We start from the raw sequence: 25,051 nt of genomic DNA, 5'->3' as shown, positions 1-25,051 counted from the left end.
TGTCCTTCATGCCTTTCCTATAAGAGATTTGTTTGCTGATCTTCCATTGGTTTTAATCTTAAATTATAATGTTGGGAAGATGGGTGTCATGTGCTGGCCATTTTCTTTCTTCTCATACTGGTGCATAATCTCTATACCAAGCTGTGGTGGTCAGTGCAGCACATTTCCAGAGGGAGAGGGTTATAAATAGCAAGGCCAGTCACCCAGTAGCAAGGCCAGTCACCCAGTAATACTGGGTGCTTCTCTGCATCTTAGCTTCCCAGGGGAACACCAGCCTTTTAAAGGCCCCCAGGTGCCTCAGTCCTGCCAAGGTGGCATCCCTGCATGCCTTCAGGGCCAGCTTCTCCACACAGCTCAGCTGTTGCATCACAAGCTTCGGCTGATTAAGTCCCTGATCCTCTTTCAGAGCTGTTTGTTGTGCCAAAACACAGAGCAGTTGAGAGGAACTGAAAACTTCAGTGGAGCTTGCCTGAAAGCCAGCAAGGAAAAGTGTAGGGCAGCATAGCTGGGTTTTTTTAGGAAGAGGTCTGGGAATCTTGCAGCACTCTCTGTAGTGAGATCTCATACCCTAAGGGCTTCTATTTGCTTTTGTGATAAAAATTTAAGAGCGGGAGGCTTAGTGGGAAATGTTGACTTGTGACAAGGAAACAGAGGGGACCTTGTTCTAGTGACCTGCCTGGCTGGCAAGGGCAGCTGTATTCATGCTGTGGATCTTGGACCTCTGGGAAGTTGTGAGCTCCTTCTTGGAGGGCATACTAGTGAATAAGGATAACCCAGCCTGGGGTTACTGGGGAAAGAGCTGCAGAGCAACTTGGTTGAGCAGAAACAGCAATCTTACCTTGTGGGGAGGGAGAACAAGCTTTGAGAGCACTGGATGAATGCCTGCAGGGCCCCAGCACCCTTGCTGCTGCTCTCCTTCTCCCAGATCTTTGCATCTGGGATTTTTTATGGGGGTTAGTCTCATTTGGGATGTTTCTAAGTGAGTTTGAATAGGAAAAAGCCCACAGTCACTGCTATGACTGGCTCAAAATCAGATCTAACAGTGGTGTTAGCAATGGTGGGACAGAGTACAACCTTATGGGGTTTACCTTCTCCCCTCCAGTCTTCTGTCTCTTCTTAAACTGACATTCTTCAACAGCTTTATTTTGCTCATCATTTACTGTCATTTTTGTTTGGGAGCATCTAGAATGAAAGCCTTTCCTTCATGTCCTCACTCCCCTGCTGTGTTTAAATGGCTTTATAGGTCCTGCAGGCTCTACCAATTACCCACTAATTTGTAGTCAGTCTGGTCTGGAACAAAACACATCTTTTGGTGGCCCCACGAGCTGCCTTCCCTGTAGCCCTCTGCTTAGTTTTTGATCCCTTGTTATAGTCACAGGTTCCCCCAGGGTCTCTGAGGTGAAGCAGTTCAGGAAACCGGAAGAAAGAGCTTTGGCCAGGGGTGTTTATAAAAGATCCAGTCCTAAAGCAGATTAGAAGTGGTTTAAGCATGCCAGGGAAGGTTGTCCTCTCTGAATCTAGAAATCCATCACTGCAGCAGGGGGTGAGGGGGTCATGCCTGCCTTACCACGTGCCCCAACACCCTTGTTAGCAGCACTCAGGGACTGGGGCTTGTCCTTTTGCCTTACCTTTGATTCCTTTATGTAAGGAGGTTTTCTCTATTTAAGAGGAAAACACAGGCACATCTGGTGCCATTCCTGCTCAGTGGATAATCACCTGGAACATGGTTATTTACCTGTCTTGAAACCCCCACCCCCACAGGGGCCAAGTTGTTCCCTTCACGCGTCAACGGGACTCACTTGAGCCTAGATAAAGCTGGCTTGGTGCTATTCCTGTCAGCGAGGCTCCGTATTGTGGCTGCACACCTAATGGCATTAGCCTTTCTTAGGTGTCTTCTTCGTGTAGCTCAGCAGCAGCTTTTAACACAGCACTTCCCTACTTGGGAAAGCAGCATCAGGTGTCACTGCCCCAGCTTTACCATCCACAAAAGATGTGCCAGGCAGAGGTGGTCAGAGCTGGTGGCCTCCTGGTCTGGCAGTGCCCCAGGGAGTTATTGCAGAGAGCCTGGTGTCTACCCCATGGTGGTGGCCCCTGGAGGTGGCCAGGTGGTAGCTGTGAGTTATACCACCTCCTAAACCTGCTGCCAGCGAGACTGAAGTGGGGTGAAGGAAACACTGACACCAGAACAGAGCGTACCAGATCTGATTACGAAGAGTCTCTAATTGTTTGTGTTCTGTATTGTGACAATGCAGAAGGAAAAGGAGAGTCCTTGGCATCCTCTTTGGAAGACTTTCTCCAAGGCTGGTTTGAAAATGAGGAAAGAAGATTATTATTTTTTTCTTTTTGGTGTTCGGGCTGATCTGAGCCTGTGTTGTACCAGCATGGGTGCAGGATGCAAGCAGACGTATCACTGGGTGGGTATGTGGACATATGTACATAAGGACCAGCTATTCTTATACCTCTCCCTCTTATTTCTTACGTCTGCCTTTGTCCCAGCTTTCTCCTCCCCGCATCCCACCTACCCTCCCATGCTGAGCTGCTTGCAAACAAGGCCGGTTTTATACATCCCTGTTCTCTGCCCTGGCTAAAAACTGTCCCTCTCCACCATCTGGTCAGCGTTGCAGCCGTCTCGTGCCAACACCTCCCCATCCCCTGTGGGACAGCCACCTCCCTCCCCACTCTGCTCATCTGCCACATGGTTGGCCTCCTCGTTGGCTGCCACCATGGCATTGTCAGTGCTGTGGGCCGGCTGGTGGTTGTTGCTGCTGTGCTCCTCAGCTTCCTGCACGTCGGACTCTGCTTCCTCGGTGTCACTCCCACCTCCAGCAGTGGGGTTGTTCTCTGGGGGAGGCTCCTTCTTCCCTCGGTTCAGGCAGCAGTAGCTGGCAACACCCAGGAAGAGAGCAGAGAGCACAACCTCTGAGCCCGCCAGGTAGAAGATCACCTCATAGTTCTTGAGAGCATCAACCAGGCGGCCTGATGGTTGGAGAAGAAATGAGATGGTTGGAGAAGAAACGCGATGGCTAAATTCAGCCTATGCACTCCTGCATGGACAGCCCAGCTCAGGTGGGCAGCACATGCTGAGGACCCATTCCTCAAGGGAAGAGCAAGAAGCCTGAATATCTAAATATCACACTGGGAAAGAGCCACACTGTATTTCCAGGCAAAGTATGGTAACAGTGCATGGTTGGTGTTTTCCCTTGTTTGGACAAGCTTAAATAATTGTGACACCCTGATGTTATCGTTTCACTCCATGCTGGGCCATCTTCTACTTGCCAAGGTGGGAAAAGCCTCTCATGAGTTGACTTGGCCAGTCTCAGAAAAGAAAATTTGAGAGGCATTGCTATTTCTTATGCTAGTATATCAGGAAAACATTCTGAAAGGAAGAACAGATTTCTCTTTGGCAGAGAAATCCCTTTGGTTGGCCCACACCTGATGATTTCTGTGCCAGAGATTTTCTCAATCTATTTTCTGAATCCACTGGGACTGGCAATGGAGGGAGAGTTGCCAGTCCTTGGTGCTGGGGAGCATGAACAGCTGCCTTGCTGCAGTCAGGATGTAGCCATGGAGCCGCACTCTTCATCTCAGTCTCGTGTGCTCCCGAACGCAGGTGACCCCCAGTCCCTGCTGTGGTACAGTACATGCCCTGAAACTGGCCCCAGGACACGCTGTGGTGCCTCCCAGAGCAGTCATGGGAGGCACGTGGTGAATTCCTGCGCAGGTGAATGTGCCCATTCAGCCAAGCCGGGTGGCGAGAGAGGAACCTGCGTGCACTAGTGCGCGTGCGTGTGCGTGTGTGTGTGTGCAGCTTATCCTGTGCCAAACCCCCTCGGCCCCACGGAGCGGGAAGCAGCTCAGGAGGATTACACCAAACAAAGCCACTTTGTTCAACCCCCTTCTCCCAGCTGAGCACTGTTCTCCCCGAGTCCGAGCCATCAGGATTGTCAGAGCGCTCAAGCTTCCTGCACCAGGGGAGTCCTAGAGAGCACTGAGGAAGGTGCCCCCAACACGACTTGGCTGCACCCAACACCATTCTTCAGTGACCCAGCACTGTCTGTGTGCCATTGTATGTGCACACAGCACCAAGGCACAGCTGAACTGAGGCAGGAGGGCTGAGGGATGTCCCTTGTTAGCACCCACTGGTGTGCCTTGCTCCTTGGGGCAAGGCGCTCTTAAATCCCTCTCTCCCTCAGTGATCTCTCTGCAGCTGCCTCCAAGACATGTATTTCTTGACCTTCCCTGGCCTGGGACTGCCGACTGCCCCACGGTTTATAAAGTGAGACATGCATTATTGTTAGCATTTAAGAGGGTCTTCTCTTGACCGCCAAATTTTACTTGAGAACTGGTTGGAGTTGCTGAGGGTGGGTTTTACTCATAACTGGTGGTTTGTGCTGGGGAAAAGACCATTCACACCGAGGTCTTCACTTTAGCCCCTGTTTTACAGCTGAAGGAAGGGGTGCAAGAAACAAGAGTGGTTCCTGCCTGGGGATTTTCCATGGTCTTGTCCCTGACTCTTCCTTGCAAATCAGGAAACTGCACTTTGTTTGGAAATAAGCCTTTGGCATGATTTGGCATTCTCAGATGTGATCAAACACTTAGTATTAATCTACGCCAACCTCCATTCAACAGCCTGTTTTTATGCACTGTTTGTGGGGTATGGACCTCACCAGGGACTGTGACCTAGACTAGACTGGCTGAAAAGCTGTGAGCATCTTAATCCTCTTAGAAAAATTAACAGCAAATGCCTCAGGGGGCTGTACAAAGTGTTTTGACTTGACTGACAGCAAAACACCTGTGCCTTGGGATTGGGATCAGCGCAAATTGAGATCGCTATTCGCAGTGCCAATCAAAAGGCCATGGACACCAAGGAGAAATTGAAAGACGCTTTGTCCTAATGAAGACTCTCAAAGGTTTGCCTGCAGCATGTGCCTGACCCTATCCTTAACACGATTCTCTGCAACATTCATAGTGAAGGCAGAGATCAGCTCTTGGCTTCTAGAGCGAATTTAAATTTGGGAAATAGGGTCTTTCTTCAAGTGCTGTGTCCATGCCCGACGCCTGCAATACTGTGGAATGGCAGCCAAACGAATCCCCTATAGCAAGACACCTACCTGCAGAGGGTGGGCCGATGAGCACGGCGAAAGCCTCGATAAGCAGGACCAGCCCGATGGCGCTGGAGAACTTCTGGGAGCCAACGATGGCCATCAGCACCTCGAACTGCAGCGCCCCCACCATGCCGTAGGAGATGCCGAAGAAGACGCAGAAGATGACCAGCCCCGTGTAGTTGCTAGCCCTGGCACTGCAGATGTCTGTCAAGCCGTTGAAGAGCATGGAGAAGCTGAACAGATATGCCACGTGAGGGCGGACCCACTTCAGCCCTGCCACCATGCCACAGGCAGGGCGGGCAAAGATGTCTATGAAACCAATGATGGAGAGCAGGAACGCGGCCTCTGTGTCTGGTACGCCTGTGTCCTTGGCATAGTTGACCAGCAATATGGGGGGCACGAAGAGACCCAAGACCAGGATGAACTTTGAAATAGTGTAAATGATAAACCCTCGGTTGGAGAAGATACTAAAATCCAGAAGCTTCTTTCCTTTCTTGGGCTTCTTCTTGGCTTTCTTGCCTTTCTTGGTTCCATCAGTGGTGCTGATTCCCTCCTCTGATTTCCCTCCTATGGGCAGCATCTCCTTGGCTTCATATTTGTCCTGAGCTTTCCCCATCTTCCGCTTCATGCCCATATCCAGGGGTCTCATGACTGCCCCACAAGTGCAGCAGTTAAGCAGAAGGCCCCCCATGATAAGGAACCCTCCTCGCCAACCAAACTTCTCCAGCAGCACTTGCCCCAGTGGAGAGAGGGAGGAAAGGAAGACAGGGCTCCCAGCAGCAGCCAGTCCATTGGCGAGAGGCCGACGCTTGTCAAAGTAGGTGCCCAGCATGATCAGTGAGGGCTGGAAGTTCAACGCCATACCCAGACCTACATGGAAGTGAGTGCAAGAACATGAGATGTGGCTTGCAACAAGTCCCCTCAGACTGTCCTAATCCTGAAGTCCCATGATGGGATGAATGTGTTCCTCACAAGCCTCTGTGCCTTCATGTTGGTGGGTTGCCCCTGCAGAGGATGGGCTAAACCAGCCTGTCCACCTGAAGCGTGTTTGAATCAGGTTATTGTGCCCATGTTTAGGCAGGACCTGAGCCTTACACAGGAATTCTGCCTCTCTCCCCTGCCACTGTGTACTGATGTCACCTACCAGAGTTGCCATGATCACTGAGCACCACTCGGTTTCTTCTGCCTCGCAACCACAGGCCCTGGCTGTTTAGATCCAGCAGATGCATCCCTCACAGGTGCAGCGTTCAGGACTAGATGCTTCCCATAGCATGTGCAAATACGTGAGGGAGACCTGATACTAGACATGGCAGTGCTAGAGGGAAATTCAACATGGTCTTGGCTCTTTCCCAGGTAAGTCTGTGTTGCCTCCCCAAATCCCAGGGCTCTCACCTGTCAGCACACCAGCTGTCAGATAAAGCTCAATGATATTGGTGGTAAAAGATGCCAGGATCATCCCAGCAGAAGCTAGCAGCCCGCCAATGAGCATCACGGGCCGGCAGCCAAACTGGTTCACCATGATGCTGCATACTGGTCCTAGGAGGAAGCAGAGGAGACAGAGTAGGAGACCAGAAGAAGACAGGACAACTGGGAAGGGGCAGGCAGCCCAGGCAGGGCACTCAGGGAAGATGCAACAGTAATGATGGAACTCACTACTTGGCTGCTTAGATATACATCTGTTGGGCCTGGCCAAGGGTGAGAGGCTGTGGTGTGGAGACTTCTGCTCTGCCCTGCCCTTGGACCCCTATTCCCTGGTGCTTGGTGTGATAGGAGCAGCACTTGAGGAGTGGGAGCAAACCCTGTATCAGCTGTCTGGGATGTGCGTGGGGTGACCCCTGAGGTCTCCTGGGGCAGAGGAAACAGGGATATGAGACGCAGCACACTTCCAGAAGAGAAGTGGTAGGACAACTGTATTCTGCATCGTGATTCATGACCAGGCCAGTGAGCATGAGAAGAGCCCATGGGGACATGGCCTGGGCCTATGGCAGAGTGGGAAAGGTGCAAGCTGGGGAGAGGGAAGTGTGTCCAAGCGTCACCTGTCCCATAGAGCATGGCCAGCATGATGGAGGAGATCCAGGCTGTGTCACTGTAGCCCACGTGGAAATCTTTCATGAGCTCCTTGAAGTAGACACTGACGGCTTTTGGGAAGGCATAGGAGAAGCCGGTGATCACAAAGCAGCCAAGGAGCACGATCCAGCCCCAGCCACCATCCGGGGGCTTCACAGGAGCTGGGAGTTGCCCTTCCTCTGGGTCAGGTCTCCCCATCTTCTAGCCTAGGAATGGAAAGGCAGGCCAGGAGGAAGTAGGGCAACAGAGAAGGAGAAAATCTGCTGGTGCTGCAAGAAGAGAAGAGAAAAGCAGAGCAGCAAACATTTACTACAAGGTTTCTCGCCATGCCCACCATCTTCAAGCTCTGAGAGGCTCATTGGGGGATCACATCTGCTCTTTGTACCGTGATCCTGCCAGGCAAGATGGGATTGCTTTTGGGTGTGAGGTCATGCCTCAGCTGGGCAGAGGTGGGACACTTCCCCTGAGCTTAGGGCAGCCCAGAGCTCCATAACCCCTGGCTGAACACAGCTGAGCAGTGTCGCGGCTCCCAGCTGAGCCTGGAGTGCGGCATCTGATGCAGCATCATGATCTGCAACATCCCCCTTGCTTCATATCCAACCCTGCCTACAGATGGTGTGAACCAAAGGCCAGCAACATGAACCCTTTTTGCTTCCTAAAATCTGCCTTTGAGCCTCTCCCATGCTGGTCTGCTCCAGCGGGGAGCCCTCCAGGACCTGCCTTGCCACAGAAACCTCCAGCAGTGAGGCAAGGAGATCCATTAAGCCCTCTGTGCTTTCCTCTGGGAGGCCCCAGTGCATGGCACTCTCCTTCTCTCTCCCCTCCCCGCCATCAGGGGCCAGATTTCCGAAATAGGTGAAGGGGGAGAGCACAAAAAACGGGTGGTTATTTGCATGCCAGAGAGATTAGGGCTCCGTACATACACAGAGGGGCCGGAACAAAGCCTAAGTGGGAAGAAGGAGGGAATTAGAGGGGATGTCTTGTGAGTTGCTCTCAGGGCTTTAAGCTGCCCAGGAATTTTGCTCCAGCTGGCTGCTATGGGTACGTTTTTCATTTCTCCCTTAGGTACCAGGTCTCTGCCCCTTCCAGCACCATTGGCCACAGTTTCTTGGTCAGCCAGGCTTATTTTCACACCCGTCTGCAAAGCCATCACTGGACCTAGACTATAGATGCCCCCAAGTAGATTAGACAGGCATTCTCCATGCCTGAGCTGGGCTTTTTTGGGTCCAGTTTGTCTCCTATCACCATCTTGCTGGCAGCACACTCCTAACATGGGTCCTCTCTCCTGCCCAGCTCCCTTGGCTGAAGGACTGCAAGATGGCAGCAGTGTCCCCATCTCTTGGCACCAGCAGTTGTGGGAAATGCCAGGAGTCACATATGGACTACAGACTGCTGAAGGGACAGGGACTGTCTTATGGATGTGATACACATAGCTAGAACCTGGGAGTTTTGGATCTGGGTGCATTTCTCAAGGAAGTCCCTGTTCTTGGTGTTCCCCAAGCAAAGGGAGAGAGTTGAGCTGACTCCCGTAGCTGCTGTTGCTCTGCATGTCAAGGAAGTGCAAATCCTTTAGACAGGAGTGTGGATGGCACAAGCTGGGGCAGACCCCAGGCAGAGGGCCTTTACTTGGCAAGAGTGGTCCTACCCCCTCCACCACCCTCTGCTGTACCCCTCCTTCCCCTCTCCAGGGGGCCTCTGCTCCTGAAAACACAGAGGGGTTACTCAGTGCAGCACTCAGATGCCAGCCACCACGATGGGTCCCTGCAGCAGAGTTCCCCAAACTTTCAGGATGCTGTGAGCCACAAAAGAAGGGAGCAGAATCTGGCTCTGAGCATGGGTTGGGGCAACTGTCCTGGATGGCCATTTCCTAGCAGCTCTTGGGCTGAACCACAGGGGCTGGCACAGGCTCCTCTAACCTCTCCCTCCCAGCCCAGGTCTCAGGGGCTGTGGCAAGGGACAGACACATGAACTGAAAACAGGGGGCTAGAAAAGAATAATTATACGCTCTCCAGCTATCCATACCTCCCCCATCTCACCCTTCCTGGTGCTTTCTGGATCACTGGCACCCTGACAGACAGACTCAACAGCCTCACTCAGCTTCTGCCATTTTGCCCACCGTTCCTCTCCCAGCTCCAGCTGACTGACAAGCCAGACCCAGTTGCACAAAAGGTGACTGGCTGCCAAAGCACAGTGATTTCTCCATCAGTGCTGGTGCTCCACCGCTGCACCATCTGCTGCACATAGCTACTTCAAGTAAGAATGGCTGCCACCAAGCAGAGCCTGAGACCTTTTATCCAAGCCCCTCTCCCAGCCTGGCTTTTCTTGAGCTCATCCTGCACCACAAATTAAATGAATTAATAAAACCATTGCGATCCATCTTTCCCTGAACCCTGCCACTCTCTGCCAGCATCCTAGCAAGAAAATATTTGTCTGTCTGTGGCATGCTCTTCAGAGATTTCTGTAGCTCTGCCTCTCAACAATGAGTCCATGGCATCTGATTTTGAAGAGCACATTAGACAAATACTCATGAATACTTATTTGAGTTTGGAGCTGGGAGGCACCTCTGCAGGAGCACTTGCTCAGTGCTGCAGAACTGTACAGCAAAGCATGAAAGCACTTTTACCTGCCTGCAGCTAGATGAAAACGATGGGCTGCACCAGAGGAGCTCACCTGTGGAGATGCCTTCAAGGCCAATATGCTATGGCACACCTCTGCTGCCTGTCTGCTCACATCACACACCCTGCACCTGCCTTTGCACACTCCACAGCTCACTAGCACTTTCTCCTCAGTTAAGGAGCTTTGTTCACAGGCAAAAACACTGTGTGTGAGTTCACATGCACCTAAAAGCTCATCAGCATGGGCACCTGCCCTTTCCTGTGCATCACAGGAAGGTGGGCCAGGGCAGGCACTGCCACAGAGCTTGCTGCAGGTGGCTGCAAGGAGAAGACTTGCACTGACACCAGGAGGCACAAGCCCAGGTTGGAAGGGTGAAGACCACAGCAGGTTCAGTTGTGGCTGCCAGTCCCTGGACACATGCAGAGCACAGTGCAACTAGTGCTGGATAACGCCCAGAAAATCCCCAAGTTGCACCCGGGAGAGTCCACATAAATGCTCTTCACACCATACAGATGAGGTGGGAGGTCTATTTTTTAAGTGCAAGGGCCATGATTCATGCCACTGGCCTCTCCAACCCACAGACAACCCCCTGGGAAAGCATTTGTTAGAGAATTAAATGAGTGCAGGCCCAGGATGGACTGTCCTATTGGCTGCTGGAGCGAGGATGCAAGCACCCCTCCACACCACTGACCTGTGCAATGAAGTGATGACCTCCCGAGCACAAACTGAGCTTCCAAGGGTTGAGCAGATCTGTCAGCAGTGCTTCCTTCTCCCACTGGCTGGCACTTCCCGGCTCTGGATGAGGGTGCCTGGTTAGATGGTCCTCCTGGATCTTCTCCCCATGGTGGGCACAGGACAATGCCTGCAGGAATCCAGTACCTGTCGAGCAGTCTCTTGTGCTCCGCTCCTTCCTTCGGAGCAGCTATGTCCTCACAAGACGGCTAATTCCCGTCTCAGCCTGCTTTCCTCCAGTTCCAGCGATGCCCAGCAAAGCTGTCCGTGGCAGATCTGGGGGAACACCCTGTGTGGGGTACCCCCTTGCCTACTGTGGGTGCAAGCAGTGCCCCACGGCACTCCCAGTGTGGATGTGGGTCAGGAGCTGCTTATGGTTTCAGGTCGGCAGAGACCAGCGGGTGCTGAGCGGGCAGAAAGCACTTCTCCACTTTTAAGAGGCTTTTCCAGCCAATGGGGACGAGGTGGCTGCCTGCCACAGCCCGAATCCCCCGGTAATCCCGCTGCCCAGGGGCTCCTCGCGTTTTCCCCAGCAGAGCAGGGCAGGCTGGCGGGGGTAGGTTCGGTCGGAGGGACCAAGACAGGAGGAAGCGGGGTGAGGGTGGGGGTGTTGGGTGCTGGGGAGGGGGCAGTGGAGGAGGAGACCGTGTGCCCGTGCTTCAGTAAGGGGCAAAATAGGTGAAGGTGCTGCTTTTGAAGCTTCCTCAACTGCCAGCCACAATGGAGAAGTGCTGGCGCGGTTGTGCAGGGCATGTGCCCAGCAGAGAAGTAAGACAAGGAGGAGCAGCCGAGGAACCACCGCCAGCCATGACTCAAACTACCAGATCCTGCCCACCCCTGGCAGCTCAATAACCCCCCCTCCAAAACAACCTCCCCAGTGGCTGACTCACAGAAGGAGGTCTGGCAGGCGCTGCGGAGGAGCCAGTCTCTGGCCACACGTGAGGGAAAATTTTATTTCCAGGGAGGGGGCTGGGGCTCAGCCCAGCTGATGTTTTGGGGAGGGAAAGGCCTGCGCTGTAAACCCCTGGAGCCCCTCAGCAGCAGGGCAGCAGGGGGGCTGCGGGGGCTTGGCAGCACTCACAGCCAGGGTTTAATGTCTATTAATAAAGCTAATCAGCTAAGCCCTGGCCACCTCTAGCGCTCCATCCCTCACTCATGCTGCCTCTCCCGTGAGGGCTCCCCCAGCACACTTAGGGTATTCCCAGACTGGTGACGCCCCCACAGGTCCTAGGGGAATGTTTTTCCCCTGCACTAAGTGGCCCTGGGGTGCCCAGGGCACAGGTTCCAGCAGTGGGTGAGGAGAAGGTGGCCACAGGACAGATGGGGGGACTCAGGGGGGGCAGCCAGCAGTGGGCAGTACAGCCCTCCTGGTGCCCTCCACATCCACCCCAGACCCTGGGCTGGTGGCTGCATCTGGACCCACAGCACTGCAGTGTCCAACACGACAACCATGGGCAGCCATCGTGGCCCCAGTGCTGGTGGGGAGCTCCTCTCCTCCTCCCCCTGCATCCTGTGACTGAGGTGATGGCCACTGAAATGGACACAGAAGATGCATTAACCATTTTATTTTAAAAAAACCCATATGTTTTCCACAGGACAGTACATGAAGGAGCAGGGCAGTGCTGCTGGACAGTGTCGCCTGCCCCTGCCTTGCCCCAGCACTGCCCAGCAAGGGCAGCACCTGGGGTGACAAGGGGCAGGTGCTGCTACAAATGGACACAGTTGTCAAAGGGGCTAAGACCAGACCCTGTCAGCTGGACCACATCACTGGAAGCCTTCTTGTAGCCTTCTCTTTTGGGATTCGTTCTTCTGGTAGCAAAGGAACTGTTTGGTGAGAGTCCTTCTCTGCCCACAGCAGAGATAGCAAAGCTTCACCTGCAACATCCCGACAGCACTGCCCTGGCTGCAGATGATCTTAGCCAGCCTTACCTCCATCCACCTCCAGCATCATCCCCTCTCCAAGACCACCAGCACCAGTAGCACCAGACTTCTCCCTCCCACTCAAGTACAGCAACACCACAAGGGAAGGGAAGGGAAGGGAAGGAGGGATCAATCCAGAAAGGGCAGCAGAGATCTGCTTCTGGCTAAAGCACACCAGACACCCAGGTGAGATGGGTCCCATTGTCCCAGAGGTATGGGAGGGGAAAAGAGAGTTCGCTCCATGAGTGGCAGCACTAGGTTGCTGCCCAGCTGGAGGTCACAGCGTGTCACTTCTCCTCCTCCTTCTGTGCTGAAATTCTTCACCGTCCCCAGCCCTGCTTCATCGGATGATGGGCGCCGAGCGGTCATTGGTGACTGTGGGGCGCAGCTTGACTGTGGCAAAGGGGTTGGTACCTCTGGAAAGGGAAACAGGCAACCATCAGAAAGCCTGCAAATGCCACGCGGGGATCCCTGTGACCAAGCAAAGGCTACTTAGTCCTGTTGCACAGTCACCTCCATGCCAAGGAGGAGAGTGTGGTAAAGCTCATTCCTGAGTATGTTCTCTCCATCCTTTACACACCCTGTTGCACGTTCCCATGTGGTTCCATTTGGGCTCTCCCAAGGGCTTCTCACCCTCCCTCTTCCACAGGATGAAGGGACACTAGCACATGGCTGTCCCTCATGATAGCACTCTACACTTGTAGAGCGTACAGCAACCCTCCAAGCAAGGAGCTGGGCAGCAGAAAAAGGCCACAGCACCACACCAGAAACATGGGGACACCAACCCAGCTGCAGGGGGAAGAAAAGCAGACACTGATGGCATGTCTCATCTCCACAGACCTGACTCATCGAAACTCAAAACCACAACTTTTATCCCTCAGCCCTTTCCAAGCAGGCAGAGATGCACAGTCATGTAGCTCCACACTCAGGCTGCGAGCTGCTATTGTGGCCCTTCCAGAATGGATGGGAAGGAGCATGCAGGTCTGGACATGTGTTCAGGGTGCTCAGCTCCTACCTCATTTTATCAGTCAGGATAGGACCTTCCTGGTCAGCAGAGGCCAGAATGGACCACCTCTGCCTCCTGTCCTGGGAGGTAGGCTGCACATTGCTTTTGCCCAGACACTTCCCTGTTCCTCCCACATTTGGTAATCCAAAAGATTAAATAATAACAGCATTGTAATAATACTCCCCACTGTCAGATGGCTCCAGAGTGGAGTTCCTTGTCTTACCGTGGGAAGAGCTCAGGGGGCTGGTCAAATACTCCTGATTTCTGCAGTGAAAAGAAAAGCAGCAGTGAGAAATTTGGAGTGGGGAATGGAGAGAGAAAAGTCGGGCACGAGACACTGCACACACGGAGGAAGATTTCACAAAACTCTTAGGAGAGTTAGGAGCCCAAGTCCTCTTAACAGGGCTCTGACTCCTTATTCACGCTTTGCAAAAGTCCACAAATTCCCCACTATAGATAATACCCTGAATTTTGTTGTGGGGGGTTGTCCCTAAACTGGGGGTTCCTTACTCCCCTAGGACATCTTCCTTTGTTTTGGGGAAGAAAGGAGATGACTCAGATCCCCAAAGTGTCATATCTGAAGAGCACAGCAAACAGTGAGAGTCTGAGCTACATTTCACCCTCCAGCGCAGCCAGAGATGCCCCCTCATGTTGCCCACGCACCCTGGCAAAAAGTCTGTCATCCGTGCCCTCACATGCTTCCTGCATCCATGGGGAATTCCAGAGGTGTACCTACCTACCCTACACCACATATTACTTAAAAGTGGACAAACCTGACGGACAAAGTTAGACCTAGGTCCTGTGGCCCTTATTCTTGGCCAGTAGATAGTGAAGGATCAGTGACAACTGACCTGCTAAAGTACTCTGGTGACAGACAAGACAGCCACACGTGGCTATTTGTGATCCAGTTGGGAAGTCACACCCATTTTCTTGTGGCTCAACTGGGGGATGTTCTGGGCATACATTTAAAGCAAGGCTGAGTCTTTCCAAATCAGTCTTTCCCTCCTTTCTAATGAGGTTCCACACTTTGTCATGCTATTCCAAATGCTGCACACAACTCATGACTCAATCCCAGGTCTATCCCTACACCCTAGCCCTGGGACCAGATGAAAACCAGTGACCCAGAGGGACAGAGAGGCTGCAGAGGCTGTTCCCCGGAATTGTGCAGCCTGAGGCTACCTGAAACCACAGAGCAGGACATAAAAGGAAAAAAAGAGTAATTAAATATTGCAGTTTCCAGTTCTTTGAGCCATCCAATTGCTTGCAGCCTTGCACTGGCCTGGAACCAGTAACCACGGACAAGGTTTTCCAGCCCTCTGTGAGACTGAGCAAGTAATGCCCCACGGGCAGCACTGTTCTTCTTTCTCCCAGGTCCTCACCTTTAACTTTGTTCTCCCCAGTCAATTCCCCACTGCTGGAAGCAATGATAAGTGGAGGACTTCCTTCTCCCATCCATAACCCATGGGTTGGACACAACTTGTTCTAAAGCTCTCAAAAATAGCTCGGCCTTTGCTCTCAGTTTTTCCCTACCCCAGCTGTGACTTTAAGCCAACCCTCATCTGAATTTCAAAGAGGAACCCTATGAAACTCCTCTCCATTCTCTGAAGGGAGAAGAAGGATGGCATCTCTGTTAGCTGGTCACCCACTCCCAGACCAGCCTGGTCACTCCACAGTCCTACTATTAGCAGGAAGAGGTGCTGCCCTGGAGCCACCAGAAATCAGGCTGGGAGGTCATGGAGGAAAGGACTGAACTGAAGGGTCCCTGGTGAGCAAAAAGAGAGAGAGGTGAGAAGGGCAGGGGCAGAAAAGCATTCCCTTGGGGGAGCAAAGCCAGGCACTGAGGATCTGCACACAACAAGCAGACTGGCAGGGGTCAACAGAACAAGGTGGCATGTGAACAGACTGGGTGAGAAAGACTGGTGCTAACAAGACCTCTTATCTCAGGAAGGCAGCAGGTCCCTTCACCAACACCAGAAACGTGATTGTCTCTACTGGCTAAAGCAGAAAAGGTGTGCCTTGGAGCATGAAAGTCAGACGTGGCCCACTTCACACACAGCCACCAGTCTCTGCTCAAGCACTCACCTTGGAGCCAGAATTGAGTGGGGCAACCACCCCACTCTGGTGACTGCTGGCACCCACTGAGAGGGGAGGTGGGTTCGGCACACTGGGCTGGGCAGCAGCAGGCCAGTAATTGCTAGAGGACTGAGTGCTGGGACGGTCCAGGATGTCATCCATACTGTGGCTGCTTCGCAGTGGGAAGGACCTGAGCAAGAGGAGAAGACAGTGAGGTGGGAGTCAAAGAGCAAGGAACAGGGAGCAGCACAGGTGCTAGCCACAATGTGGGATATCTCTGGAGGAAATACACGTGTCTTGGACCGGCCCAGTCCCAAGCACCTTTGAGATGACATTGCACACGTTACAGGAGCTGCCTAGAGAAGCCTGAGAGATCCCAGGGCACAACGAGGCCCTTGGCGGGTTCTCCAGCACGGGAGCCCTGCAGCTCTCCATGGACACACTCTAAACAATTACCCCACTGGCATTAGTGGTGTACCAGGAGGTCCTGCCCAGCCAATTGCCCTCCTGTTACCTGGTGTCTGGCTCCTCCATCTCCCTCGCATTCTCCAAAGGCTTGACATAAGCTTCAGGGAACCAGCCACACCTAGAGCACAGGAACAGAGACAAATGAGGCCCAGGCCACTGTGGTTTGTGGTTCTTCAGATCCAGTGGCCCAGCACTTCTGATCTACGCCCATCCCACACATCAACCAAGCCACATTTGCCACTACCATGTGTGACAGGGTTCCTGCACTTCTTTCACCCATGGGTGGGGCACAGGGGTTATCGTGGCGCAGACTTTGAGCTTGGACTCGCTTATCTCAGGGGCTGTGCAAAACCTGTGCTCCTGGGAGTAGTGTTGGTGCAATCCAGCAAGAGACACTCCAAACAACTGCAATCACAAGGAAGCTGGGGAAAACTCTTCCAGGGATTTTGCAGCAGCTCCACTCCAGAAACAGCCGCCCAAAGACAGGCACTGCTCTTGTTCATCTCACATCTGTGAGCGTTCCTGCAGAGCACATCCTATGTGGAACGAGGCAGGCTTTACACACAGATGTTGGCTGGCAGTGCCACAGGGAGTAATTCAGTAAGTGCTGGGTGCAGCAGTTTCCATGGCCTGCCTGTGCTGGAGGCTGTGGAAGCAGTTGCAGCATGAGCTAAGAAGTGCCAGGCCTCTCAGGTAACTCCAGCGGTTCATGGCCCTGAGCTGGATCCCATGACAGGAGTAACTCAGCCATGCAAGCCAGGAGGGGGTCACTGCATCCCTGGCTCTTCCACCCAAAGCCCCTGGAGGTTTCTCAGGCAGCCCACCCAGGCCAGCGCTGCCACACTGCATCTTCTTGGCACGGAGAGCCCTCATCACTGAGGACACAGCGTTGTCCCCCACTGAGATGGTGGGTGGGTAACAGTGCCCAGGCCACACCAGGAGGTGAGCAGGGTGATAATTTTGGGCTTAACCCTCCCAGCTCCAAACTCGACAAGCCTGCATCTGGCCAATTTGCAGCACCAGAATCACATACGCGGACGAGCCCTCCAGTTTGCCGTAGAGCCAGCCATTCTGCGCCTCTGGCATCAGCACCGCGATGACATCCCCGGGCTCAAACCGCAGCAGGGTCCGGTTGGCACCCGTCGTGTGGGGCACGATGGCCTGAACTCTCGTTGTGCCACTCCTCTTCCTGCCCTCGCTGGCGCTGCTGGCCTCGCCAAAGGAACCCGAACGGGATGTACGGCCCATAGGGAGCAAACCTGGGGGGAGGCATCCCAGGGGTCTGGCTGGAGCCTGGCGTCCTCCTGCAAGACCCATGCTGCCTCAAAGGGAGCAGTGCTTCCCCAGTCAAGTAATTACTCTAGTGGAGGAGCAGATGGCCTTTCAGGGAGAGAGCAAGGCATAGCATGGGAAAAGCAGAGTAAGCATCCTGCAGGAGACAACCAACTCAAGCCAAACCCATTTGTTTTGTGCTGCATCCTCTTTGGCCAAATGCCTAGAGCATAGGCACTGCATGCCCTGGCTGATGCCCTGCCTGACAATCCTCTTCCCAACCTGCTAGAACTACTGATTATTTGGGTAATTTCTCTCTCTCTCTGTCCTTTTTTTACTTCTTTTAAAGACTTTAAGCTGAAATTTCTCAGGAAGGAGAAGCAGGTGTGTCACGAGGTAAGTGGCTGTGTTTCACAGGGCAAGCTAACATTTAATCCAGTAGTATGAGGGAAGGTGCTTTACTAAAATGGGAACTCTAGCAAGAACCAGTGCTTGAAAATTGCTCATTTGTAGGTTCCTCACCTCACACAGCCTGGCCTTGCCCTGGACGGACTCTGCCCTGAAGGCTGAGCTCACTTTCTACTTCAGCCTTGCCCCCTACAGCTCCCATAGGCACTGTCCTCTCACCATGCCCAGGAATGTGGCTGAGGTCTGGTGGTCTGATAGAGAGGTGGGCCCTTCCCAAACCCAACCCTCTTCCCAGAGAGCTCCAGCCCCTGTGTCTCCCCACAGCACTGCTCCCAGATACAGGTCATACTTGCTGCTGATGGTGTCCTCCGCAGTGGCCGCCTGGGAGACTCTGGCTGAGGAGACATTCTCATTTCTGGAGGGTCTGGAGAGAAGATGCTGGATCTACTCCCAGTCATAGAAGAAGCAAAGTCCCCAAGGGGTCTCTGGGGCTGTTGGAAGGAAAGGGGGCTGAACACACATCCACAAAGGCTGTGTTAGGCAGGAGATGCTCTGAGAGATATGCAGTCCCTCTTAGAAAGCCAAACTCAGCACATTCCTCCATCGCAGCCCACACACATGCTGCTCTTCCTCTTGGCCAGGAAAGGCCACTGGAGCTGGACAAGGCAGCAAACACCACAGTTGGCCAAGGACTGACCTTGCCCTGCAGCCTCACCACCACAGAACTATTGAATTCTTTGGGTTGGAAGGGACTTTCAAGGTCATCTAGTCCAACCGGCTGCAATGAGCAGGGACATCTCCAACTAGATCAGATTGCTCACAGCTCAGTTCAACCTGACCATGAGCGTTTCCAGGGACAGAGCATCCACCACCACTCTGGGAAACCTGTTCCAATATTTCACCAAACAAGCTGTCTGTGGGCTCCTCACCATCTCGAGGTGGGTGGGTGTGAGCCGTCCAGATGGATACCCCTGGCTGTGGGAGGCTGAGAGCAGACTGGGTGAGTGGCTGTTTGAGGGGTTGCGGCTGGCTTCCAGCTGCTCCTTCCACCGTGGTGCCTTGGTCTGGATCATGCTGCGAGCCTGGGGAGAAGGAGAAAAGAGGGGTTGATGGACAGGGCAGACAAGCTACAGAGGAAGCCTAGGGCTTACATGGGCATTAGAGACCAGGTCCTCCCACAATTAGGCTTGTGGGAATGGCCAAACAGCTCCCTGTAGGCAGGAATTTCCAGGATGGCACCCTGCAACAGAGATCCCATGGTCCCAAAGACCCTGCTATAAACACCTACAGCACCCTTTCCTCCTCCATCACTCACACACCCAACTAACCCCATGTCAGCACCATCCTCAGCCCCAGACATCTTCTCCCAGCCTAGTACAGCCAGCCTGAACTTCACAGCAAGAAACAAAATAGCTTCCTGCCCAGTCCACATGCAGATGCATCCTTCACCTAAGGGATTGCTCAGCCCTGGCTCCCTCCTGCCTGCATGCTCCCCCTCCAGCCCTGCTGCCTGCTCCCCCAGTTCTGCTCCCCAGCATGTCAGGGCTGTACCCTGCTGTAAAACTGGAGGAGAGTGTTGTAGAGCGTCTGGTGCTTTTCAGCCAGGAAGCGGTAGCGGCGTTTCTCCTCCAGCTCAGCCTCCCTCTGGCTCTCAGAGACGAACGCCTGCATCTCTGAGCGCAGTCGGATCACATTCTCCTGTGTCACAGGGAAAAAAGGGAGGAAGGGACCAGTGAAAATCCAGCAGAGTGGGCTCAGGGCAAGGGTTGGAAGGGGTCATCATGTCTATCAGCTTCCCAGTCCACTTGCAGTGCTGAGCAGCAGAGAGGAGCTAGAGCAGCGTGCCAGGGATTAAATTCTTGCTTATTGAGGCTTCCTAAATGAGGAAAGGGCTTGGCAGGAGTGAGTACCACAGGTCAGTAGCATCCTGTAGAACAGGAGTTTCCTACTTTCCTGCCTTTTGAACATTGGGGCAACCCCTTGGCTGAGGTTGCTGAGAAATCAGCCCTGGCTTCCAAGATACTATCCAGTTCTTATCACTAACTCCCCTTCCTGCAATCACTGCTTACCTTCATCTCCCGGGCATTTTTGTCACGAGCCCTCTCCATTCTCCACAGCTCTGCCATGCACTTATCCAGGTTGGTGGCTCTTCGCTGATACTCCAGCTCATACTGCTTCTGGCTCTCCTGCCAGGGAGAAAACAGGCTCAGTAAGGAACCAGAGACCCGGCCACACCGTGAGGCAGCAAGGGTCCTGCTCTGATTGATGGTTGTGAAACATAGATTTAGAAGAAACAAAGATTTTAGTTATAGGCTAGCTGTGTTGAGATTAGTTGGAATAGGAAAGAACTTGGGCCCAGTAAGAGTTAATTAAAATAGTTAGGAGAGCTGGGCCTGAAATGGGTTTTAAAATGTTAGTAACTGATTGCCAAATAACTGATGATCTGCCATTTGTGTGTTTGCTTAGCTGTGCTTAGAATGAGAAGTAGAAATATTGATAAGTTGGTGTAGGGAACAAGACAATTACCAATTTCTTCCCTTTGTGGGAACCCATCCAAAAGTCATGCAAGAAGAAACTTACAGGTCACTAAAGTAATTAGGATTGTTAAAGCTCAGAGAAGCAAAAAGGTCAAAATGAGGAAGATGAGTTACTTCATCCTTTTTGGGACCACTGACCCAATTCAAGACCACTGACTCAATTCAGGACACACACTACGCATGCTTAATGACATTTAAGCTCATTTCCATACGCAGTGGAAAATGGGAGGTGTTAACGTTATGAATATACATTTGTATTTTGGATATTCATAATTTTTGTAAATAAAAAGCTTTGTGTTTGCTTGGATCGGGGCCCTGCCTCTTAGGGAGCTATCCCATGCAGTGCCTGGTGCCACATAAAACATACACTTTCTAACTCTAAACTGTTAGAGAGTTCTTGTCCGTCTCAGTTGGATATTGATATTGGATCGATATTCATATTTTGGTAAATCAGTTGGATATCTGAGTCCACCTGCAATCAGGCTTCACCCGGATCTCTTATAAAATGTCTTTCTTTATCTTTCTTTTCAATTTAAATGGCCCCAGAGTGCTGATGAACCTTCAGATCTCAGGAGCAAGGACTGGCACCCAACTGCCCCAGCACTGGGAGCAAGTCCCCAGGCCTCTACCTCTCCCTGTGACACTACCCACTAGCATGGCCAGCTGGGCCATGGCAGCACAGGACCCACAGACAAGCAAAGCCTGGGGTTTGGAGAAGCTGGGAACTCTGCTTTTGGGATGCTGAGTCTCTCAGCTCTGCTCAAGCATTTGGCAAGTCCCACTGCACAAAGAACAGCCACCTCTTTAGCTCTCCATAATCAGCTGAACAAGGGGGTTTGTTCCATGATGGAGAAGATAAGACCCCCTATCTCATGCTGAGAAGAATGAAGGAAACACCTCAAGCATTCAAGCAAAAACCCTTAGGTGAAGGGGAGAGGGGAACAAGAACTGAGGAGGAGAAGGGAGTGAATCACTTACACTGATGAACTGCACATCCATTTTGCTGTTCTTCTCCATGTGCTGCAGCAGGTCTACGTGGAAGGTCTGAGCCTGAAAGAGGCGAAGGAGCCATCACCCTTATCCCTTCACCCAACATCCCTTCACCATACGGGGATGTTGCATGCACTGTGATAAGGGGTGGCTCATAAAACATGCTGAGCACATGATTCACTCACAGCCAGGCTCTGAGCATGCCAGCCCTGTAACCCTCCTCTGCCACGTGCAGCAGGGAAAGCAGGGAGGCAGGCACCTGCCTGCAGGTGTGTGTGAGGGCAGCTGATGGGGTGAACACGGTAAATGGTGATAAGCTGTATTTAAGTAAATCACTTTATTCTCCACCTCCACCAGCCCTTGGGAAAACCACTCACCACAACTTCCAAATCAGAGCTCAGTAGTCTCTGCGTGTCAGACATCTGCATCAGAATTTCACCTTCAGGGGAAAAAGACAGAAGGTGAAAAAGTCCTGTGGTCTTGTCCTCGTGTGCCCAAGGAGGCAGACCAGCAGCGTGCAGCTCAGGCTGACGATACATGGCTGTGGAAGAGATATCAGAAAGCACTGCTCTCTGCACCGCACTCAGCTACAGCCCCAGGTGTCAGCAGGCAGCCTCGCCTCTGCCACGAGCTCTGGGTGCTGGGTTTCTGTTCTGCCACAGCCCCTGCAGGCCCCATTTCTAATCCCAGTGGCTCCCCAGCTGCCGTGCACAGTTCTGGCTGTCCCATGGGAAGGTAGCTCCAGCACCCACTCCGATGCTGGGCATGGTCCCGCTTCACCAGTGTCGGTGTTATGGAAGCAGGAAAGGAAGAGACTGATGACGGAGCAGAGGAGCTAGCTGGGAGGTGCAGATGACAAAAAGAGTCTGCAGAAGGGGCGCATCTGCTGGCAGCTTTTTGCTAAAAAGTTTAGCAGCGGAGCAGTTCCCTGAACATATTTTCAGCAATCGCCACCAGGCTGCAGAGTTATTTATGCTGTTGAGTGTGACTCCCTCAGCCCCAAGCTACCATTCCAGCTGTTGCAGGCTCAGGAGGACAAGACCCCATCAGTTGTCAGTGCATGATCCCTGGCTTTTCCCTCACATCTCCAAGAAGGAAAAAAATGCTTCCTCCATGATGAAAATTTCATTTCTTGGGGCAGGATGCCTCAACAGGGACTGGTTTCTGTGAGAGATCCATCCCAGGAGCTGAGCTGACTGAACTCAGAGAGATACAGCGAAGAGTGCTGGGGCTGTGAGAAATATTCAAGGACACACAATAAATTTGACTCTCACCACCTGGACAGGGCCCTGGTACAGAGAGACACCACTTAAAGGAGCTGTCTTTCTTGCCCCAGTACCTGGAGATGGACCAGCTAAAAACCATAAAGGTCAAAAAAACATAACTGTGGCTCACCACAGGACAGATGACGTGCAGGAGAGCCTTACCCAGCATGTGTGAGGTGGAACTCTGCAGTGCTTGCTCCCCAATCTTCTCAATTGCCTTAAAATACACTTCAGCAGCTTTTGATAATGCTGTGGGGAGAGGAAAGGGGTGGTAAGGGTCTGGCCTGCCTTCCCACCATCACCACCACCAGCAAGCAGCACAACAGAACAGCCACCCCCTGGTACCTCGCCTATGGGCACCCCATCTCTCCCCATCAGCAGTGGGTCCTGGAGCTGAGGAGCGCTTAAGAGCAGCTCAGGACATGTCAGAGGTGGCAGACCCTGTCCCAGGTGGTGGCACAGGGGATGCCCAGGCTGGATGCAGCACTATGGTCTGGAGCCCTGGCTGTGTGGGACCCCACTCACCGTGGAAGGCACGCAGGTAGTTGTTCCCCAGGTACACCAGGTTCTCCAGCGCAGGGTTGAACTGCTCCAGGATACTCTGTGGCCAGGCAGAAGCTCGTTAATGCCATTCTTCCTCATGCCCAGAGACCTCAGCAGGTCAAGGCTCCCCTGCTGTGGTTTGGCTGGGTGAAAGCCCCCTCTGGCGCACTGGAACCGAGGCGATGTACAGCCAGCTCCCTGCATCGGGGCTGGCTAGCAACTCCAGCTGCCCTTAGCCTTCCCAAGGCAGCCAGGAGAGGAGCCAGAGGGCCAGAGGGCAAGGTAGCTCACTGCAGAGCCAAGGGGTCGCCTGAATGAAGACGGCTTTCTCCCAAGGGCCCACACCCACTGCAGTCAGGGGAGTAACTGCAAGGGGATCTGAGCAGCCTTTTCCCTCACCCCACAGCCAGCCAGAGGGCCACTGCTTATTATCCAGGCATGAACACAACCCTTTCCCAGCCAGGATGTGGTGCACTGCCAGACTCAGCACTTAGTAACAGAAGGGATGGACAACCAGCTTCTCCACTTTTATTTGCATTTTATCAAAGGTGCCCATTGGCTACAGAGAAGACCAGAGACTGGAATAAGCAATTCCCCACTTCTGTCAGCCCTCCCTGCCTTGTTTCAGCACTGCTGTGTGTAGGGAAGCGTTTCTTTCAAGGGAGGGGCAAAATGGACGATCGAACTTCTTCCTACCAGCAACCAAGGTGTGTCACCCTTCATGCTCCATGTCCAAGCCACCCTGGCTGCCCAGTTCCTTCCTGAAGCCTTTAGGACACACACCACCCTCTCCTCCTGCCAGCTATCTGCTCCCAGACATAATCCAGAGCCCACAGGAGCTGCTGCAGCTCAGCCTGGGAATGGATTCAGCCCTCAGCTGTCCACCCAAGAGAGCCTTTGGTAGAAAACACTGATCTCCCACCCACATGTCTCCCATATGCAGACAGAAGCAGCCTTTGATGCCAACACTCACCTTATAGATGGAGATGGTGGATCTGTAGGACAGATCCATTTCTGGAGCCTATTCACTCTCCCTCAGAGAAGCAAGGAGCAAAGTAGAGTACAAGGTGCTATAGGACTAGAGGACTCTGCTTCTGCACAGGCAGCTGGATGGAAAGAGCCTGTCACCAGCAAGGAAGGACAGCAGGAAGACACAGACGTGGTACAAAGGGAGCACTGATGGAGTTTAATAATTCACCAACCGAGAGGCTGGAACTTGATCTCTGAAGTAACCAGACTCTGGGGGGAGAGAGGAATCCTGCAACAGCCAGCAAGGACATGTGACCGGCTCTTTGCATTATTGATTGCCAGCTTGGTACCCAGCTCTGCCCGTCCTGACACCTGTGGTGCCAGCCACCTGCCCAAGTCACCACCTTATGGCTCCCCGCCTCCGGCACTGCCGCCGCTCCGGCGTGGCTTGCTCGGCCTCACTGTGCTGAGCAACTGAGGCATCTTCAGGTCTCTCTCACACAGGCACCTCGAAAGTCAGGAGATCCCTATCAGCTTGTGATTGCAGGCAGCAAAGAGCAGCGGGCAGCAGGGAGCACAAGGAAAGCTCTAAACAAAATTCAACTCTGCCCTGCCCATTATTCCTCCACCCCAGGCTTCAGCCCTCGGGCTCTTAGCCTCCCTCCCACTCCCATTGTCACTGAAACTCTCTAACAGCAGGAACAGGCTTCTGTCTGAACCCTTTCCCAGGTTTCACCTCTGGTGAGCTGGGACCAGAGCGCTGTCATTGTGATTTCTTCTGGGCATGGGCCTGGGAAGAGAAGGAGCAAGCAAAACCCAGCGTTCTATTTTTTAGGCCTGGCCAGCTCCAAGAGGATCCTCATATTGCAGCTGGTCCAAAGCCTCTCTACTCTGGTTGCAACTGCTGTGGGGCAACCAGCCCCTCACACCACACACGTGCTGCCAGGGCTGGCTGCAGGGACAGCTCATTCACTTCTTCAGCCCATACAAAGGGTGTAAATCCTGTGTCTCAAGGAGCCCTTTTTCTGATTTTCTACCTGTAAGAAATTCAGAGTCAGCAAGCCTAGAACCCCTCTGGGA

The 25,051-nt window shown here is 53.0% G+C and overlaps 2 protein-coding genes across 4 annotated transcripts; both read right to left on the bottom strand.

The window, feature by feature from the left end:
- Positions 1–1,430: 1,430 nt before the first annotated feature.
- On the bottom strand, positions 1,431–11,050 carry SLC16A8 (solute carrier family 16 member 8). 2 transcript variants are annotated; one of them, XM_019292688.2, is made up of 5 exons: positions 10,480–11,050; positions 7,142–7,378; positions 6,498–6,641; positions 5,112–5,975; positions 1,431–2,976 (listed from the first exon to the last, which is right to left on the bottom strand). In XM_019292688.2, exons 2-5 carry the CDS (start codon positions 7,368–7,370, stop codon positions 2,585–2,587), a joined length of 1,629 nt encoding a protein of 542 aa, XP_019148233.1. In that variant the 5' UTR covers positions 7,371–7,378; positions 10,480–11,050; the 3' UTR covers positions 1,431–2,584. The 2 variants fall into 2 exon arrangements, with proteins under 2 accessions (XP_019148233.1, XP_010408876.1); XM_010410574.3 differs by having other exon boundaries at positions 7,142–7,441; positions 10,480–11,046.
- Positions 11,051–12,076: 1,026 nt separating this feature from the next.
- BAIAP2L2 (BAR/IMD domain containing adaptor protein 2 like 2) lies at positions 12,077–25,002 on the bottom strand. 2 transcript variants are annotated; one of them, XM_010410575.3, is made up of 14 exons: positions 23,976–25,002; positions 22,985–23,060; positions 22,622–22,708; positions 21,572–21,633; positions 21,183–21,254; positions 19,737–19,853; positions 19,219–19,365; positions 18,597–18,749; positions 18,017–18,158; positions 17,021–17,246; positions 16,034–16,105; positions 15,529–15,709; positions 13,670–13,710; positions 12,077–12,856 (listed from the first exon to the last, which is right to left on the bottom strand). In XM_010410575.3, the coding sequence occupies exons 1-14, from the start codon at positions 24,012–24,014 to the stop codon at positions 12,781–12,783; spliced, it is 1,491 nt and encodes a 496-aa protein (XP_010408877.1). In that variant the 5' UTR covers positions 24,015–25,002; the 3' UTR covers positions 12,077–12,780. The 2 variants fall into 2 exon arrangements, 1 of the variants encoding a protein (XP_010408877.1); XR_002047988.2 differs by having other exon boundaries at positions 12,799–12,856; positions 13,670–15,441.
- Positions 25,003–25,051: the final 49 nt, after the last annotated feature.

The sequence above is a fragment of the Corvus cornix genome, chromosome 1A, assembly GCF_000738735.6.
Source record: "Corvus cornix cornix isolate S_Up_H32 chromosome 1A, ASM73873v5, whole genome shotgun sequence".
In the NCBI taxonomy this organism is placed as follows: Eukaryota; Metazoa; Chordata; class Aves; order Passeriformes; family Corvidae; genus Corvus; species Corvus cornix.
Note: the sequence above shows the minus strand (reverse complement) of the source record. Positions and strands in the feature narration are given on the sequence as shown.

Bases quoted from the DNA above. Each gene is read 5' to 3' on its own strand.
- SLC16A8 (XM_019292688.2), bottom strand. From the start codon at position 7,370: ATGGGGAGACCTGACCCAGAGGAAGGGCAACTCCCAGCTCCTGTGAAG. The intron at 6,642-7,141 runs GTGACGCTTGGA...GCTTCCTCCTAG, and splicing joins GGCCATGCTCTATGGGACAG to GACCAGTATGCAGCATCATG. The intron at 5,976-6,497 runs GTGAGAGCCCTG...ACTTCCATGTAG, and splicing joins GACAGCTGGTGTGCTGACAG to GTCTGGGTATGGCGTTGAAC.
- BAIAP2L2 (XM_010410575.3), bottom strand. From the start codon at position 24,014: ATGGATCTGTCCTACAGATCCACCATCTCCATCTATAAG. The intron at 19,854-21,182 runs GTAAGTGATTCA...TCTCCCTGGCAG, and splicing joins TGGATGTGCAGTTCATCAGT to GAGAGCCAGAAGCAGTATGA. The intron at 18,750-19,218 runs GTACAGCCCTGA...CCTTCTCCCCAG, and splicing joins TCCTCCAGTTTTACAGCAGG to GCTCGCAGCATGATCCAGAC.